The 16,122-nt window shown below is 46.9% G+C and overlaps 1 protein-coding gene across 3 annotated transcripts; it reads left to right on the forward strand.

The window, feature by feature from the left end:
- Nucleotides 1–1,275: 1,275 nt before the first annotated feature.
- LOC129180450 (zinc finger protein 260-like) lies at nucleotides 1,276–13,321 on the forward strand. Of its 3 annotated transcripts, none has more exons than XM_054774942.1 (3): nucleotides 1,276–1,580; nucleotides 2,430–3,149; nucleotides 12,894–13,321. In XM_054774942.1, exons 1-3 carry the CDS (start codon nucleotides 1,493–1,495, stop codon nucleotides 13,112–13,114), a joined length of 1,029 nt encoding a protein of 342 aa, XP_054630917.1. In that variant the 5' UTR covers nucleotides 1,276–1,492; the 3' UTR covers nucleotides 13,115–13,321. The 3 variants fall into 3 exon arrangements, with proteins under 3 accessions (XP_054630917.1, XP_054630918.1, XP_054630916.1); XM_054774943.1 differs by lacking the exon at nucleotides 12,894–13,321 and adding an exon at nucleotides 12,643–12,863; XM_054774941.1 differs by lacking the exon at nucleotides 12,894–13,321 and having other exon boundaries at nucleotides 2,430–7,483.
- The last annotated feature ends 2,801 nt before the right edge of the window (nucleotides 13,322–16,122 follow it).

The following is a 16,122-nucleotide window of genomic DNA, read 5'->3' on the forward strand; positions in this document are numbered from 1 at the left end:
AAATGAGCATCTAAAATGCTGATTGGCCAGGTTTCGCTGACACCCGCGGTGTGTGACGAAGTATGGATGTTCCTTGTTGGATGGAAGAAATGGAGACAGGGACATAAGATGGAGAATGGCTACCAGAAAGTTTGACTGCAAAAGCAGGTTCTCCTCTACCACTTCTTGGACTTGAATCTACACTTGCAGAAAGGTGAGGTGCGATGTTGTACTTGTAGTGGCTGTTGTTGTGACAGGCTGCTTTTCCCAATCTGTACACGATGTATGGTCTTTCTTTGCAGATGAATCTCCTCTGACATCTAGAAAGCTGTCCAGGACTGGGATTGTATGCGTGGAAGCCCTGTGCGTAAGTTCACAATTAAGTCATGTAAGCGTTAAATAAAATCTCGAGTAGCTGTCAATTTCGGATTCATCAGATAAGATTTATTTTTACAGTCAGTACGTTTCCATGTACAAGAAAAAAAGACATACACTGCATGAATTGGCTTAAAACCAGCTTTTAAAAAGGTGTGTAAACCTGTTTGTTTTAACATAGATTATGGGACTGGAAGCTCGTTTCCTAACACGCATTGGATGGACCTATTGTAACGGTTGAATTTGACGAAAGTTGATTGGTCATGCCTGTTCCGTGGGGCGCCCAGATTATGTCATAAAAAAAGAGGTGACTGTGGTAGTTCGGTGTGGCTGGCACGTGTTGAATAAATGGAGCCGACACGTCCTCTCCAAAGAGCACAAGTGACTTTTTGTCCTGCAAAGAGTGACTATACGGCCTACATCTCGGACGCCATCTCACAACATCTACGCAAGCGCCAGCTTGGGTGGAGCGTGATGGCTCCGCTCTTAGCAACATTACATTCACAAGCAAAGAAGACGAAGCCCGAAGGAGGGAAGGAGGCTGTTTACGTCCACAAGAAGACAAATGAATGATACAGAAGATGAAACAAGCAATATGTTAAATATATGGATACGATAAAAACCTCCTAGTTTAATAAGTGTCAGAATGTTCTTGAAGAAAACACTTTTAATCTGTGACATGATGCCTGGACATGGACACCTCCTGGTGGACAGGATCACAAAACATAATTTTTGGATTCACAATTGGACACAGGTTTATCTAATACAACTTGGGTTGTTATTTATTTCATGTTATTTCGTTAATGGAAAGTAAGTTAGACAGTATGGCCTATTTTTTTATGTACTCCGATACATTAGGTGGCGGTTTGCGCCTTTACAGTTATGGCTGCAACCATTATCCAAAAGAAGAAGAATCAAAAGCGGAAAAAGAAGGCGGCCTGAGCGACTGTAGCTGCCGACCGGAGTTTCAAAAATACGACAAAGCAGATACATACTGTGAGATACATACTCATAGCAAATATATCAATAATAACCTAAGAGGTTCGTCTTTTGTAAAGCCCACGAAACGGAAGTTGAATGTAGAGCATTGGAGCGCTATTTGAAGTGACGATAGAAGACGAACCACTGCTATGCTAAGATGGCGACGTCCAGTCAAAGAGAAGGCGGAAGAGAATCAGCGCTACCAACTCCCAGCAAATCATCAAAGGAAAAGCCTGCAGATCACGGTGAGTTTACAACAACGTCAGTTTGGAGGCTAACTTAAACCCCGAAAAGAGAGTTGTGAGAGGTTAGCCGACCGTGCTGAACAAGTTAAACAAAGCCGCCATGATTGCGAGCCTAACGAAGGCATCGGAGTTAAAGTCAGAGTAGAACAAACAATGTGAAAGACGAATGAAGAAACTGGAAGAGCAAAACAACCGCTTATGTAAAGACAAGGATCACAGCTCATACGGTAAAAGGAAGTTACCAAGGCAAATTTAAAAGGTTTGCGTTTGAATGTTAGGGGCTTAAAATATAGTGTTAAAAGAAAAGCAATCCTTTTCTATTGCAAAGGGCAAACGTGTCATTGTAGATAACTCCAAGAAACGTATTATTCAGGTGTGGACACTTCTTGACTCTATCAATGTGGAGACAAAATCTTGTTCAGAGCTGGCAAAAATGGTCACTGGTTGATTGTAGTTGTTAAAACTGAAAGTCAGTTCCTCCATAATGACAAACATTTATCCAGTGGTGTGCGGTCTGGGAACACCTTCTCTGCTGGCCTAACCACTATCAGAAGCACTGATTTCCATTTACAGCTTTTAGTATTTGTTGTGGGAAGTGCATGAATTAATTCCCAACAGATTATTGTCTTCATTTAGTACCGTGTTTCTTGGTTGCAGTGCTTCCAGTAGTGTTAGATTTATTTGTCCAAGCAGATTGCAGCATCTATGTGTTGCCATATTAATGTAATCTTCCCAGGGCCTTCAGAATCAGGAGTGCTGGCCCCTGTCACATACACAATGGGGGGCTATAACGAGAAACATCTCAAGGATCATTTTTGAGCTAAAGTGTGGATTGTTTGTGTCCTGCAGACTTCCAACAGTTGATTGGTCATCATAAAGAACGTCCCAAAGAGCCGCAGGGGGGAAGCACCAGATTGAAGCAGGAGGCTCCACAGCCCCCTCATGTTAAAGAGGAAGAGGGGGAACTCAAAATCACACATGAGGGAGAGTGTCTTCTATGGCCGGAGACAGATTATCTCAGCAAGTTGCCACTCACTGTTGTCTCTGTGAAGACTGAAGACCACGAAGACAAACCACATGAGTCCTTACGTTGGTTGTGTCCTTCCGACGTCCAGCAGCTGATTGGTCATCAAAAAGAACATCCCGCTCAGCCACAAGTGGGGTGCTCCACTTTGAAGCAGGAAGATCCACAGCTGCCCCACGTTAAAAAGGAAGAGGAGGAACTTTGGATCACTCAGGAGGGAGAGTGTTTTCTAGGGCCAAAGGAGGCTGATCTCACCAAATTGCCACTGACTGGTGTCTCCGTGAAGACTGAAGACGAAGACAAACCACCTGAGTCATCAGAGATTCATCACAGTCCAAGTGAGGAGCACAGAGGGGCAAAGCCTCCAAGCAGCAGATCACCACAACACATGACAACAGAAGCTGATGGAGACCACTGTGGAGGATCACAAGCAGACAAGCTCTTGGCTCCACTATCAGATAGTGATGACACAACATCGCACTCTTCTGAGGATGAAGACAAAGATGGCACCCAAGAACCTTTGAGCAGCGATACAGACTGGGCAGGTGATATGAGGACTCACACTCACAACAAACACTCTGAATGTTCTAAAAAGAAGAAAGGTAAAAAATGTGTTACCTGCTCAGTTTGTGCTAAAAGCTTTTCTTCTAAGGGCCATTTGACTCGACACATGCCGAAACACACAGGTGAAAGACCTTTTACGTGCTCACTTTGTGGCAAAAGCTATTCTTACAGACGCGGCTTGACTTATCACATGCTGACACACACAGGAGAAAAACCTTTTGGTTGTTCTGTTTGTGGTCACAGATTCTTTCAAAAGTCACTTATGATAACACACATGAGAAAGCACACAGGTGAAAAACCTTTTAGTTGCTCAGTTTGCGGGAAGAACTTTTCTTACAAACCTAATTTAACTCATCACATGCTGAAACACGCAGGAGTAAAACACTTTGATTGTTCGGTTTGTGGCAAAAGATTCCAAAGTAAGTCAAGTATGGTATCACACATGACAACACATACAAGAGAAAAACGCTTTAGTTGCTCAATTTGTGGTAAGATCTATTCCTACAAACGTAGTTTGACTTATCACATGGCCACGCACAGAGGAGAAAAGCCTTTTGGTTGTTCTGTTTGTGGTCAAAGATTCTCTCATAAGTCAGTTACGGTATCACACATGAGAAGGCACACAGGAGAAAAACCCTTTGGATGTTCTGTTTGTGGTCAAAGATTCCCTAGAAAGTCACGTATGGTATCTCACATGGCAACACATACAGGACAAAAACCCTTTGGTTGCACAGTTTGTGGTAAGGGCTATTCTTACAAACACCTTTTGAATGCTCACATGGTGACACACACAGGCGAAAAGCCTTTTGTTTGTTCTGTTTGTGGCGAAAGACACTCGCAAAAGTCACATATGGTATCACACAGGAGAACACACTCAAGGGAACAAGTTTGTCCAATAGGGTCTGGGTCAACCTCAGATAGTCAGCCAAAACATTATTGGAACCAAAAAGGCTTTGAATGGTCTTTCTGACATTCATCCATGCCCACTCCAAAAGTTATAAAAAGTGATGTTAATCCCAAGAAAGTCAGATCTTCCACAGAATAACTTTTTTCTTTGGAATGAAAACTTACTGGGATTCAGCCTGACCTGCCTGCAGTGCCTTATCTGACTTTTTTGTTGTTTTTGCCGCATTTGGACTTAGATTTTTTCTGACTTGCTCGACAGTTTCTAGAGAGAGCAAGGGCCAGCTCCACACTTAGCTCTCTCTCTCTCTGTGGAAACTGACATCAATTTAAATTCTTCTTAGGTGACTTTAATTTGGATTTAATTTCATATTGGAGACATATCAACACTTGTCAGTACGTTACCATGAGAAACTTGTTTGATGGTGTGCACCTCTTCGGGCAGCCTGATATTCCAGCAGCTGGACCCCGGATTTGGAGTAGCAAAAGGTGACCTGATCAACAGAAATGACATCGTAGGTGTACAGTGGGTAAGGGAAGTAAAACCAGATACTGTATGTTGTGTACAGTCAGTGGCGTTTCTAGCTTCAATGGCGCCCTGTGCGAGACCTCCCTTTTGGCATCCAATACGTGTCAGGTTTGTGGGATCTTGTCCCCTTGATCAAATGGTTCCATCATCCACAAATTGAACCCAAATATAAAAGAGGAAGATGGTGTGAAGTTATGTGCGTGGCTTTGTACCTCTCTGCCCATAGAGAACATTAACGCTAACATCTTAACACAGAAACATGAGACATTCGGGGTGTAACGATTACTTTTAATAACAATTCAATTCATATCACGATTCATGGTTGCCGATACCATTCAAGGACGATATTGGTTTATTTATAACGATACAATCCGAAACGATTTCATAACTTTTTACCCAAAAATTCAACCCGTGTGACTGTGAAACGAATACCTGGATACTGGACAGTGCAGGTAAAGTTTCCGAGATTCCTGTTGTACCTCATTCACTTCTCTACCCCAAGTATTAAAGAAGTTAGAGCAAATTTCATAGAGGGTAATAGTGCCTTTGGTGCCCATTGCTTTAACATTGAGTCGAGACAAGAGCTGTGATCGACCCGCGGACCTTGGCAAGTACAACCGTACTACAAAATATATAATAACTTAGGCTGTGACATTTGTTTGAAAAGTTAACAAAGTAGCCATTTACATTTTATTGATCATCAAAAAATTAAGGGAAGAAAATCAAGTGTCATTTCATGTAGGCCTCACTACACACGCCACACTACTAATTGCATGTACACAGTAATTCCAAGGCAAAAATTAAAATTATTATTATATTATCATTATATAGCCTGTCGTGCTGTATTTCCTACTATCCGATTCAATCGATTGATTATCTTTTAAACGATGTTAGATCGATATGTCATCCTGAATGGAAACTTTGCTGGACACAGATCGATGTAGTTGTATCATAGAAATATAAATGGATGAATCGTTACACCCCTATGAGACATGACCCCAAGATCTTTCATTCAAACAAACACACTGTCCTTGCAGATATCTCGCACACACACAAACACACACACACACACACAGATTCTAGACAAGCCGCCTCTTTATCTCCGTCTTAGGAGCATTTCATCATAAAAGAGGACTTTGCACAACCTTTGTTGGCAGTTAATTGCTATCTCCAGCGCTGGCATTGGAACTGTTTGTATTTGCTTCAGTTTGAAATAAATTGTAAACTCTCCTTGAGACTCCTAGACTCATTTCACAGCTGTTAGAATAAAAGAGCCCAGATGGACTTGAGCCCTCTAAAAGGGCTGATCTGAACTCTATTCCATTCCATTCCATTCCATTCCATTTTCCTCCGCTTATCCGGGTCCGGGTCGCGGGGGCAGCAGTCTTAGTAGGGAAGCCCAGACTTCCCGGTCCCCGACCAGCTCCACTGGGAGGACACCAAGGCGTTCCCAGGTCAGCAGTGAGACATAATCCCTCCAGCGTGTCCTAGGTCTTCCCCGGGGTCTTCCCCCGGCTGGGCATACCCGAAACACCTCACCAGGGAGGCGTCCGGGAGGCATCCGGACTAGATGCCCGAGCCACCTCAGCTGGCTTCTCTCGATGTGAAGGAGCAGCGGCTTTACTCTGAGCTCCTCTTGGATAACCGAGCTCCTCACCCTATCTCATAGGGTGAGTCCCGCTAATCTACGAAGAAAACTCATTTCAGCCGCTTGTATCCGCGATCTCGTTCTTTCGGTCATGACCCAAAGCTCATGACCATAGGTGAGGGTGGGAACATAGATCAAATGGTAAATTGAGAGCTTTGCCTTCCGGCTCAGCTCTCTTCACCACGACGGTCCGGTACAGCGACCGCATTACTGCAGACGCTGCGCCGATCCGCCTATCGACCTCACGCTCCAACCTTCCCTCACTCGTGAACAAGACCCCGAGATACTTAAACTCCTCCACCTGGGGTAGGACCTCATTCCCAACCCGGAAGGAGCAATCCACCCTTTTATGACTGAGAACCATGGCTTCAGATTTGGAGGCGCTGAGTCTCATCCCAGAAGCTTCACACTCAGATGCAAACCGTCCCAGTAAACGCTGCAGGTCACAGCCCGATGAGGCCATCAGGACCACGTCGTCTGCAAATAGCAGAGATGAGATCCTAATTGCCCCTGAACTGGACTCCCTTGACACCTTGGCTGCGCCTAGAAATTCTGTCCATGAAAATTATAAACAGAATTGGTGACAAAGGGCAGCCTTTGCGGAGGCCAACGTTCACAGGAAACAGGCTTGACTTACTACTGGCAATGCGAACCAGGCTCCTGCTCCGGTTGTACAAGGACTGAATGGCACGTAGTAGCGCGCCACCAATCCCATACTCCCGGAGCACCCCCCACAGGACACTGCGAGGGACACGGTCGAATGCCTTTTCCAGGTCTACAAAGCCCATGTAGACTGGTTGGGCAAACTCCCAAGTACCCTCAGTACCCTTGCAAGGGTGTAGAGCTGGTCCAGTGTTCCGCGACCAGGACGAAAACCACATTGCACCTCCTGTAGCCGAGGTTCGATTAACGGTCATACCCTTCTCTCCAGCACCCTGGAATAGACTTTCCCAGGGAGGCTGAGGAGTGTGATCCCCCTATAGTTGGAACACACCCTCTGGTCACCCTTCTTGAAAAGGGGGACCACCACCCCAGTCTGCCAGTCCAGAGGTACTGTTCCCGACTTCCACGCAATGTTGAAGAGACGTGTCAGCCAAGACAGTCCTGCAACATCCAGAGCCTTGAGGAATTCAGGGCGAAACTCGTCCACCCCCGGAGCTTTGCCACTGGGGAGCATTTTGACTACCCCAGATACCTCAGCCCCGGTGATGGAACTGTCCGCGTTCGTGTCCTCAGCCTCTGCTTCCTCTATGGAAGGTATGTCAGTGGGATTGAGAAGGGCCTGAAAGTATTCCTTCCACCGGCCAACTATGTCCTCAGTCGAGGTCAGCAGGCCCCCGTCCCCACTGTAAACAGTGTGGACCGGGCACTGCTTCCCCTTTCTGAGGCGCCAGACGGTTTGCCAGAACCTCTTTGAGGCCGACCGAAAGTCGTGTTGCAGGGCCTCATCGAACTCCTTCCACACCCAAGTTTTTGCCTAGACCACCGCCGAAGCCGCATGCCGCTTGGCCTGCCGGTACCTGTCAGCTGCTTCAGGAGTCCCACAAGCCATCCATGCTCGATAGGACTCCTTCTTCAGCTTGACGGCAGCCCTGACCTCTGGTGTCCACCATCGGGTTCAGGGCTTGCCGCCACGACTGGCACGGACCACCTTGCGGCTGCAGCTCCGATCGGCTGCCTCAGCAATGGAGGCACGGAATAGAGCCCATTCGGACTCGATATCCTCGTCCTCCCCCGGGATGCAGGAGAAGCTCTGCCGCAGGTGAGAGCTGAAGACTCGACGAACAGGAGACTCTGCCAAATGTTCCCAGCACACCCTCACTACCCATTTGGGTCTCCCGGGTCTGTCCGGCATCCTCCCCCGCCATCTAATCCAACTCATCACCAGGTGGTGATCAGTTGACAGCTCAGCCCCTCTCTATACCCTCGTGTCCAGAACATGCGGACGCAGGTCTGATGATACGACTACAAAGTCTATCATAGACCTGCGGCCTATGGTGTCCTGGTGCCATGTGCACTTATGGACATCCTTATGTTGGAACATGGTGTTTGTGATGGACAAACTGTGGTTCGCACAGAAGTCCAACAACATCACACCGCACGGGTTCAGATCGGGGAGGCCGTTCCTCCCAATCACGCCCCTCCAGGTCACACTGTCATTGCCCACATGGGAGTTGAAGTCTCCCAGCAAAACGACAGAGTCACCAGTTGGGGTGTTTTCCAGCACCCCTCTGATGGACTCCAGGAAGGCTGGGTACTCTGAACTGCCGTTTGGCGCGTACGCACAAACGACAGTCAGGACCCTTTGTATTTGTATTGTATTTGTATTTGTACTTTATTTATCCCACAGCGGGGAAATGTACTTGTTACAGCAGCAAGCAAGATACGCAAGTAAAGAGTACAGTGTAAAGAAATGCACATTGACTACAACACGGTTCAGGTGGTGCAGGTGTTGTAGAGCCTGACAGCGGTCGGTATGTAGGACCTGCGGAACCTCTCCTTCTTACACCGTGGGTGTAACAGTCTGCTACTGAAGGAGCTGCCCAGGGAAACAACAGTATCATGTAGCGGGTGAGAGGTGTTGTCCATGATGGATGTCAGCTTAGCCAACATCCTTCTCTCCCCCACTTCCTCCACGGAGTCCAGAGGACCGTCCAGGACAGAGCTCGCTCTCCTGATCAGCCTATTGATCCTGCTCCTGTCCCTGTCCGTGCTGCCCCCTCTCCAGCAGCCCACAGCATAGAAGATGGCTGAGGCCACCACAGAGTCATAAAAGGTCCGTAAAAGAGTCCTGCACACACCAAAGGACCTCAGTCTCCTCACCTCAGCAGGTGGAGGCGACTCTGGCCCTTCTTGTAGAGGGCGTGGGTGTTGACAGACCAGTCCAGTTTGTTGTTAAGGTGAACACCCAGGAATTTGTAGCTGTCTACCAACTCTATGTCCGCTCCCTGGATGTTCACCGGTGTGAAATGGGATGTTTTCCTCTGGAAGTTAATGATCATCTCCTTTGTCTTGCTGGTGTTGAGTTGCAGCTGGTTAAGCTCACTCCAGCTTACAAAGTCCCTGATGACCGTCCTGTATTCCAGATCATTCCCCTCTGAAACACAACCCACAATGGCTGTGTCATCAGAGAACTTCTGGATGTGACACTGAGTAGAGTTGTGTGTGAAGTCCGAGGTGTAGAGGGTGAAGAGGAAAGGGGAGAGCACCGTACCCTGAGGGGCACCTGTGCTGCAGAGTACCATGTCAAATACACAGTGACGGAGCCTCACATACTGTGGTCTATTGGTGAGGTAGTCTATAACCCATGCAGTCAGTTGTTGGTCCACTCCCACACTCTCCATCTTCACTCTGAGTAGTGACGGCTGGATGGTGTTAAAGGCACTGGAGAAGTCAAAAAACATGACCCTCACAGCGCTCCCGCTGTCCTCCAGGTGTAGCAGTGATCTGTGCAGCAAGTAGATCACTGCGTCGTCCACTCCGATCCGAGGCCGGTAAGCAAACTGCAGGGGGTCCAGCTGAGTGCCCACCAGGGGTCGCAGGTGCTGCAGGATAATCCTCTCCATGGTCTTCATCAGGTGAGAGGTCAAGGCAACAGGCCTGAAGTGGTTAGGCTCCTTGGGACGCGGTGTCTTTGGTATCGGGACCACACAGGAGGTCTTCCACAGGGCCGGGACTTTCTCCAGGCTCAGGCTGAGATTGAACAAGTGCCTGAGAACTCCACAGAGCTGGTCAGCACAGTCCTTGAGGATTCTAGGGCTGATGCCGTCCGGTCCCGGGGCCTTCCTTGCCTTGATCTTCTTCAGCTGACTTCTCACCTGATCATCAGTTATGGAGAGGGGGGTAGAGGATGGCTGGGATGGGGATGTGAAGAGTGGTGAGTTGGTAGGGGAGGGAGGGGGGGGCAGACTCAAATCTGTTGAAAAACAGATTGAGTTCATCTGCCCAGGTCTTGTCCCCACTGGCTTGGTCTCTCCCCACTCCTTTACCATGGCCTGTGATGGTCTGCAGGCCTCTCCAGACTTCCCTGGCATTATTCTCCTCCAGCCGCTTCTCCAGTTTCCTCCTGTAGCAGTCCTTCCCCTTCCTGATCTTATGCCGGAGTTCCCTCTGGACTCTGCACAGCTCCTCCTTGTCCCCAGAGTTGAAGACCCTCTTCTTCTTGTTTAGCAGGGCCTTAATCTCAGAGGTCACCCAGGGTTTGTTGTTGGGAAAACACCGCACCAACTTGGAGGGCACAGTGTTCTCCACACAGAAGTTGATATAGTCTGTGATGCAGTGAGTCATGCTGTCAATGTCACTGCCATGGGAACTACAGAGCGCTTCCCAGTCTGTTGTCTGGAAGCAGTCTCTGAGCCTAGCACTGCTCTCCTCAGACCACTGCTTCACAGGCCTCTTCACAGGGGGTTGTCTATTAACTACTGGAGTGTAGTCTGTGACGAGATGGACGAGGTTGTGATCAGAACGACCCAGCGGGGGGAGGGGGAATGAGGTGTATGCATCCTTGATGTTTGCATACAGGAGGTCCAAAGTTTTATTGTCTCTAGTGTGGCATTTGACATACTGGGTGAAGGTGGGAAGAGCAGAGGACAGGGAAGCATGATTGAAGTCACCGGAGATGAGGAGGAGGGATTGGGGGTGCTGTTTCTGAAGTTTAGAGACGATGGTGTGGATCTGCTCTATAGCTGCAGCAGCGACCGCTGAGGGAGGGATGTACACAGTCATAGCAATAACATGTGAAAACTCCCTCGGAAGGTAGTATGGCTGCATGCTAACCGCTAACAGTTCCACGTCTCTGGTGCACAGTTGCTCCTTCACACAGATGTGTCCCGGGTGGCACCATCTATCATTCACAAACACAGCGATTCCCCCTCCCTTCTTCTTACCGCTCTCCGTTTCATTCCTGTCCACTCGTACCAGCTGGAATCCATCCATTGTGACGTGTGAATCCGGAGAAAGTTCACTCAGCCACGTCTCCGTGAAGCACATGAGGCTGCATTCCCGGTACTCCCTCTGCAGTCAGGTCAGCGCCGTTAGCTCTTCCATCTTGTTGGGGAGAGATCTTACGTTCCCCATGATGACAGACGGTAGACATGGCTTGTACCGTCTTTTCCGCTTCTTGCACTTCACTCTCGACCTGCATCCTCTTCTGCTCCTCCGCAGCTCCTTGGGGATCTCCGGCCTCTCCGCGCAGAGAGGGAGTGTGTGGCACAGGGCTAAGAGCTGATCCCGGGTGTAAACAACAACCAAGGCTCAATGCCTTGGTTGAATGGGGAGCCGTGGTTGAAGAGGTTTCCCACAGTTGAACTGAAAAGTTCAAAGAGCATCAAGGCGCAGACTAGAAAAGTAACAATATCAACCTCCATAACTGCACACTCGACCAAATGCGACCAAAAGAAAAAGTAAGAAGAAGACTAAAATACTATAAAAACACTAAAAGGTGGAAGAAAAGTACAGAGCTACTGTAACCGGCAGCCACTCACACGGCACCATTTTCCCCAACCCGAAGGCGTAGGGAAATGACCCTCTCGTTCAGCGGGGATGACTCCAACACAGAGGCACCGAGCCGGGGGGCTATTAATAAGCCCACACCAGCTCGCCGCCTCTCCCCTGCAGCAACTCCAGAGTAGAACAAGGTCCAGCACCTCTCGAGGAGTTTGGATCCAGAACCCAAACTCTGGGTCGAGGTGAGTTCGACTATATCTAGTCGGAATGTCTCAACCTCCCCCACAAGTTCGGCCTCCTTCCTCGCCAGAGAAGTGACGTTCCATGTCCCAAAAAACAGATTTGGCCGCCGAAGACCAGGTCGCCTAGGTGCCCGCCCTCGACCGCCACCCAAAACGCAATGCACCGGACCCTTATGCTTGCCCCCGCAGTTTGTGGGTCTACGGGGGGGGAGATCCCGTGTGGCTTGTTTGGGCTCAGCCCGGCCGGATCCCACGGGTGAGAGCCCGACCACCAGACACTCGCCTGCGAGCCCCTCCCCCAGGCCTGGCTCCAGGGTGAGGCCCCGGTATCCCACTTCCGGGCGAGGTGCGGTCTCTCCTCATGTGTTTATTCATACGGGTCTTCTGAATCACTCTTGGTCTGGCCCGTCACCCAGGACCTGTTTGCCTTGGGAGACCCTACCAGGGGTATATAGCCCTAGACAACATAGCTTCTAGGATCACTCGGGCACACAAACCCCTCCACCACGGTAAGGTGGTGATTCACGGAGGGGCCGAACACTATTATAAAATAATTTGTAATATGGCATCATTTTATCTGTCCATTTGGGGAGGTGGGGGGGGACAAAAAAATGTAGTCTTTTTAGTGCAAGTTAGCGAGAGCAACAGACGTTGAAGGACTTTCTGGATGTAGTTTGAAATGAGCATCTAAAATGCTGATTGGCCAGGTTTGGCTGACACCCGCGGTGTGTGATGAAGTACGGATGTTCCTCGTTGGATGGAAGAAATGGAGACAGGGACATAAGATGGAGAATGGCTACCAGAAAGTTTGACTCCAAAAGCAGGTTCTCCTCTACCACTTCTTGGACTTGAATCTACACTTACAGAAAAGTGAGGTACGATGTTGTACTTGTAGTGGCTGTTGTTGTGACAGGCTGCTTTTCCCAATCTGTACACGATGTATGGTCTTTCTTTGCAGATGAATCTCCTCTGACATCTAGAAAGCTGTCCAGGACTGGGATTGTATGCGTGGAAGCCCTGTGCGTAAGTTCACAATTAAGTCATGTAAGCGTTAATAAAATCTCGAGTAGCTGTCAATTTTGGATTCATCAGATAAGATTTATTTTTACAGTCAGTACGTTTCCATGTACAAGAAAAAAAGACATACACTGCATGAATTGGCTTAAAACCAGCTTTTAAAAAAGTGTGTAAACCTGTTTGTTTTAACATAGATTATGGGACTGGAAGCTCGTTTCCTAACACGCATTGGATGGACCTATTGTAACAGTTGGATTTGACGAAAGTTGATTGGTCATGCCTGTTCCGTGGGGCGCTCAGATTATGTCATAAAAAAAGAGGTGACTGTGGTAGTTTGGTGTGGCTGGCACGTGTTGAATAAATGGAGTCGACACGTCCTCTCCAAAGAGCACAAGTGACTTTTTGTCGTGCAAAAATGACTATACGGCCTACGTCTCAGACGCCATCTCACAACATCTACGCAAGCGCCAGCCTGGGTGGAGCGTGATGGCTCCGCTCTTAGCAACATTACATTCACAAGCAAAGAAGACGAAGCCCGAGGGAGGGAAGGAGGCTGTTTACGTCCACAAGAAGACAAATGAATGATACAGAAGATGAAACAAGCAATATGTTAAATATATGGATACGATAAAAACCTCCTAGTTTAGTAAGTGTCAGAATGTTCTTGAAGAAGACACTTTTAATCTGTGACATGATGCCTGTTTGAAACCAAGGGGGTATTCTGCGAAGCAAGTTTAGTGGGTTTGCAAGCTGTGTTGAGTTGAAAGCCGGACTTACGTGTTCAGCAAAGGTAGCTCTCTTTTAAAGCAGCTGTATTGCCATGGTAACTTAGGCTAAACTCATAGCCGAGTAGGGACCAGGTTATGTCCAGGCTTTCAGCTTAAAATCAGACATGAAACTGCTACTGTTTCACTGTTTAAGCAGTTTGGAGATGGTGTCATCATTTATTGAGAACCTATGAGGTTCCGGACGGGATATGGGATTTTTTTTGTTTTTAAAAGAGCATTCCCTGATGATATTATCCATCTATAAGTGAGATAGATTTTCAGTCGAGGGAATACGCTTGGTATGCTCACACTAGCACCACTAAAATGCAGTATGAAATATTAATAATTCATATTAGCAGATGTAAATGTCAAAGGAGTCCTTGTGTGAGTACTGAGCCTGTTAGTCTTCTTATATTACAATATTTGCTGGAGGAATAAACACTCTGAGGCATTAATCAACTGCATGAAAACACCTGTTTTATTATAAAAATGAAAAACAAATAAAAAGTCGCCACAAAACACGTCTCACACACAAAAAACACTGCCAACTGGTGGTTACGACGAGATACAGCAGATTGAAATATTTCATGAACTTATGACACCAAAAATGGGCTACCCTGTGGTCTGGTGGTTAGCATGTTGGCCACACAGTAACAGTCTGGAGATCCAAAGACATGGGTTCGATTCTCCCTTGGGCATTTCTTTGTGGAGTTTGCATGTTCTCCCCATGCGTGCGTGGGTTTTTTCCGGGTACTCCGGTTTCCTCCCACATTTTAGGTTAATTGGCTACTCTAAATTGTCTATAGGTATGAATGCAAGTGTGGATGGTTGTTTGTCTGCAATTGGCTGGCGACCAGTCCAGGGTGTATCTTGCCTTTCACCCGAAGTCAGCTGGGATAGGCTCCAGCATACCCTCGTGACCCTAATGAGGAGAAGCGGCATAGAAAATGGATGGATGGATGACATCAAAAACGAAGGTTGTTGCTCCAGTGTATTTGTTTTTTAAATGGATAAGTGTCAATATGTCAAAGTTCTGCAATGTTGAGCTTTGATAAAAGAAAAAGACGAGTAGGGTGTAGTATTCACACTCTGCATGCTGGCATGCCAGCAGTTGTAAAGCCTACTGTGAGTGGCCAGCGGACTCAATTTGTTATTTTTATTCATTGATGCACACCATAATGTTAAAGAAGACAAGAAGGTGGGAGGCGTAGATAGTGGCGTCACATGCCAGTTTTACCACAGTACAACACACCACAGTAGTGATGTGCGATACCACTGGTTTCATTTACAATCCGATGCTGAGTGCAAATTCACCTAATGTGTCTGGTAAATTTATAAATAAAAAGGTTGTGCATTAGCATAAAGAATAGAAGACAGTTAATTTATTGATAAAAAATATTAATTGAAATACATTATTTATTAAAATAACTAATTAATTGAATTTATTTATTTGTTTTAAACCCTAAACTATACACTCGAGATAAAACTCTTAAGACCAGTTGAAAAATTGCTCGAATTTGCATTTTGCATATTTGGATCTTAATGAGGTTTTAAGTAGAGCTACAATATGCAAAACAAGGAGGAGTGAGACAAAAAACATTTTGAAAAAATTATTTATTGAAGACAACAATGAAACTGAAATAGGTTGTTTATCAGCTGATCAAAAGTTTAAGACCATCGCTCAAAAAACAACAAAAAACTCTCCAAACCAGAACAAAAAATGTTCTCAGTAGGACTCAGTAATGAGCAGCTCCACCGTTCTTGTTCATCACTTCAAAAATGGGTTTGGGCATGCTTGATGGGAGTGTTTCCAGGAGGCTAGTGGGAACATTGCTCCAAGTGGTGAAGATTGATGGCCATTTTTATAAACTTCCCTTGCCATCCATCCCCGAATGTTCTCTATGGGATTTAAATGAGGGGAACATGCAGGATGGTCCAAAAGAGTGATGTTATTCTCCCTGAAGAAGTCCTTGGTCAAGCCAGCATTGTGAACTGCAGCGTTGTCCTGTTGAAAAACCCAGCTGTTACCACACAGACGAGGGCCCTCAGTCATGAGGGATGCCCGCTGCAACATCAGCACATATGCAGCCGCCGTTTTGTTGACCCCGCAACACCTGAAGCTCCAGTGTTCCACTGAATTACAAAGGGTTATTTTTTATCAGGACATGGTTTATTCATTTTCTGTCTAAAAAGTGTAAATATCAGATATGAGCGGTGGTTGGTCACGCCCAAGATACACCCAATGTACACTGCTCAAAAAAATTAGAGGAACACTTCGAAAACACATCAGACCTAAACTGGGGGGAAAAATGATCTTGAATATCTTTCCTGATAATAAGTGGGTGATGTATTAGTAACAAAATGATGCCACATAATTTGATAGAAATGAAAATGATCACCTTA

The sequence above is a fragment of the Dunckerocampus dactyliophorus genome, chromosome 4 (assembly GCF_027744805.1).
Source record: "Dunckerocampus dactyliophorus isolate RoL2022-P2 chromosome 4, RoL_Ddac_1.1, whole genome shotgun sequence".
NCBI lineage: Eukaryota > Metazoa > Chordata > Actinopteri > Syngnathiformes > Syngnathidae > Dunckerocampus > Dunckerocampus dactyliophorus.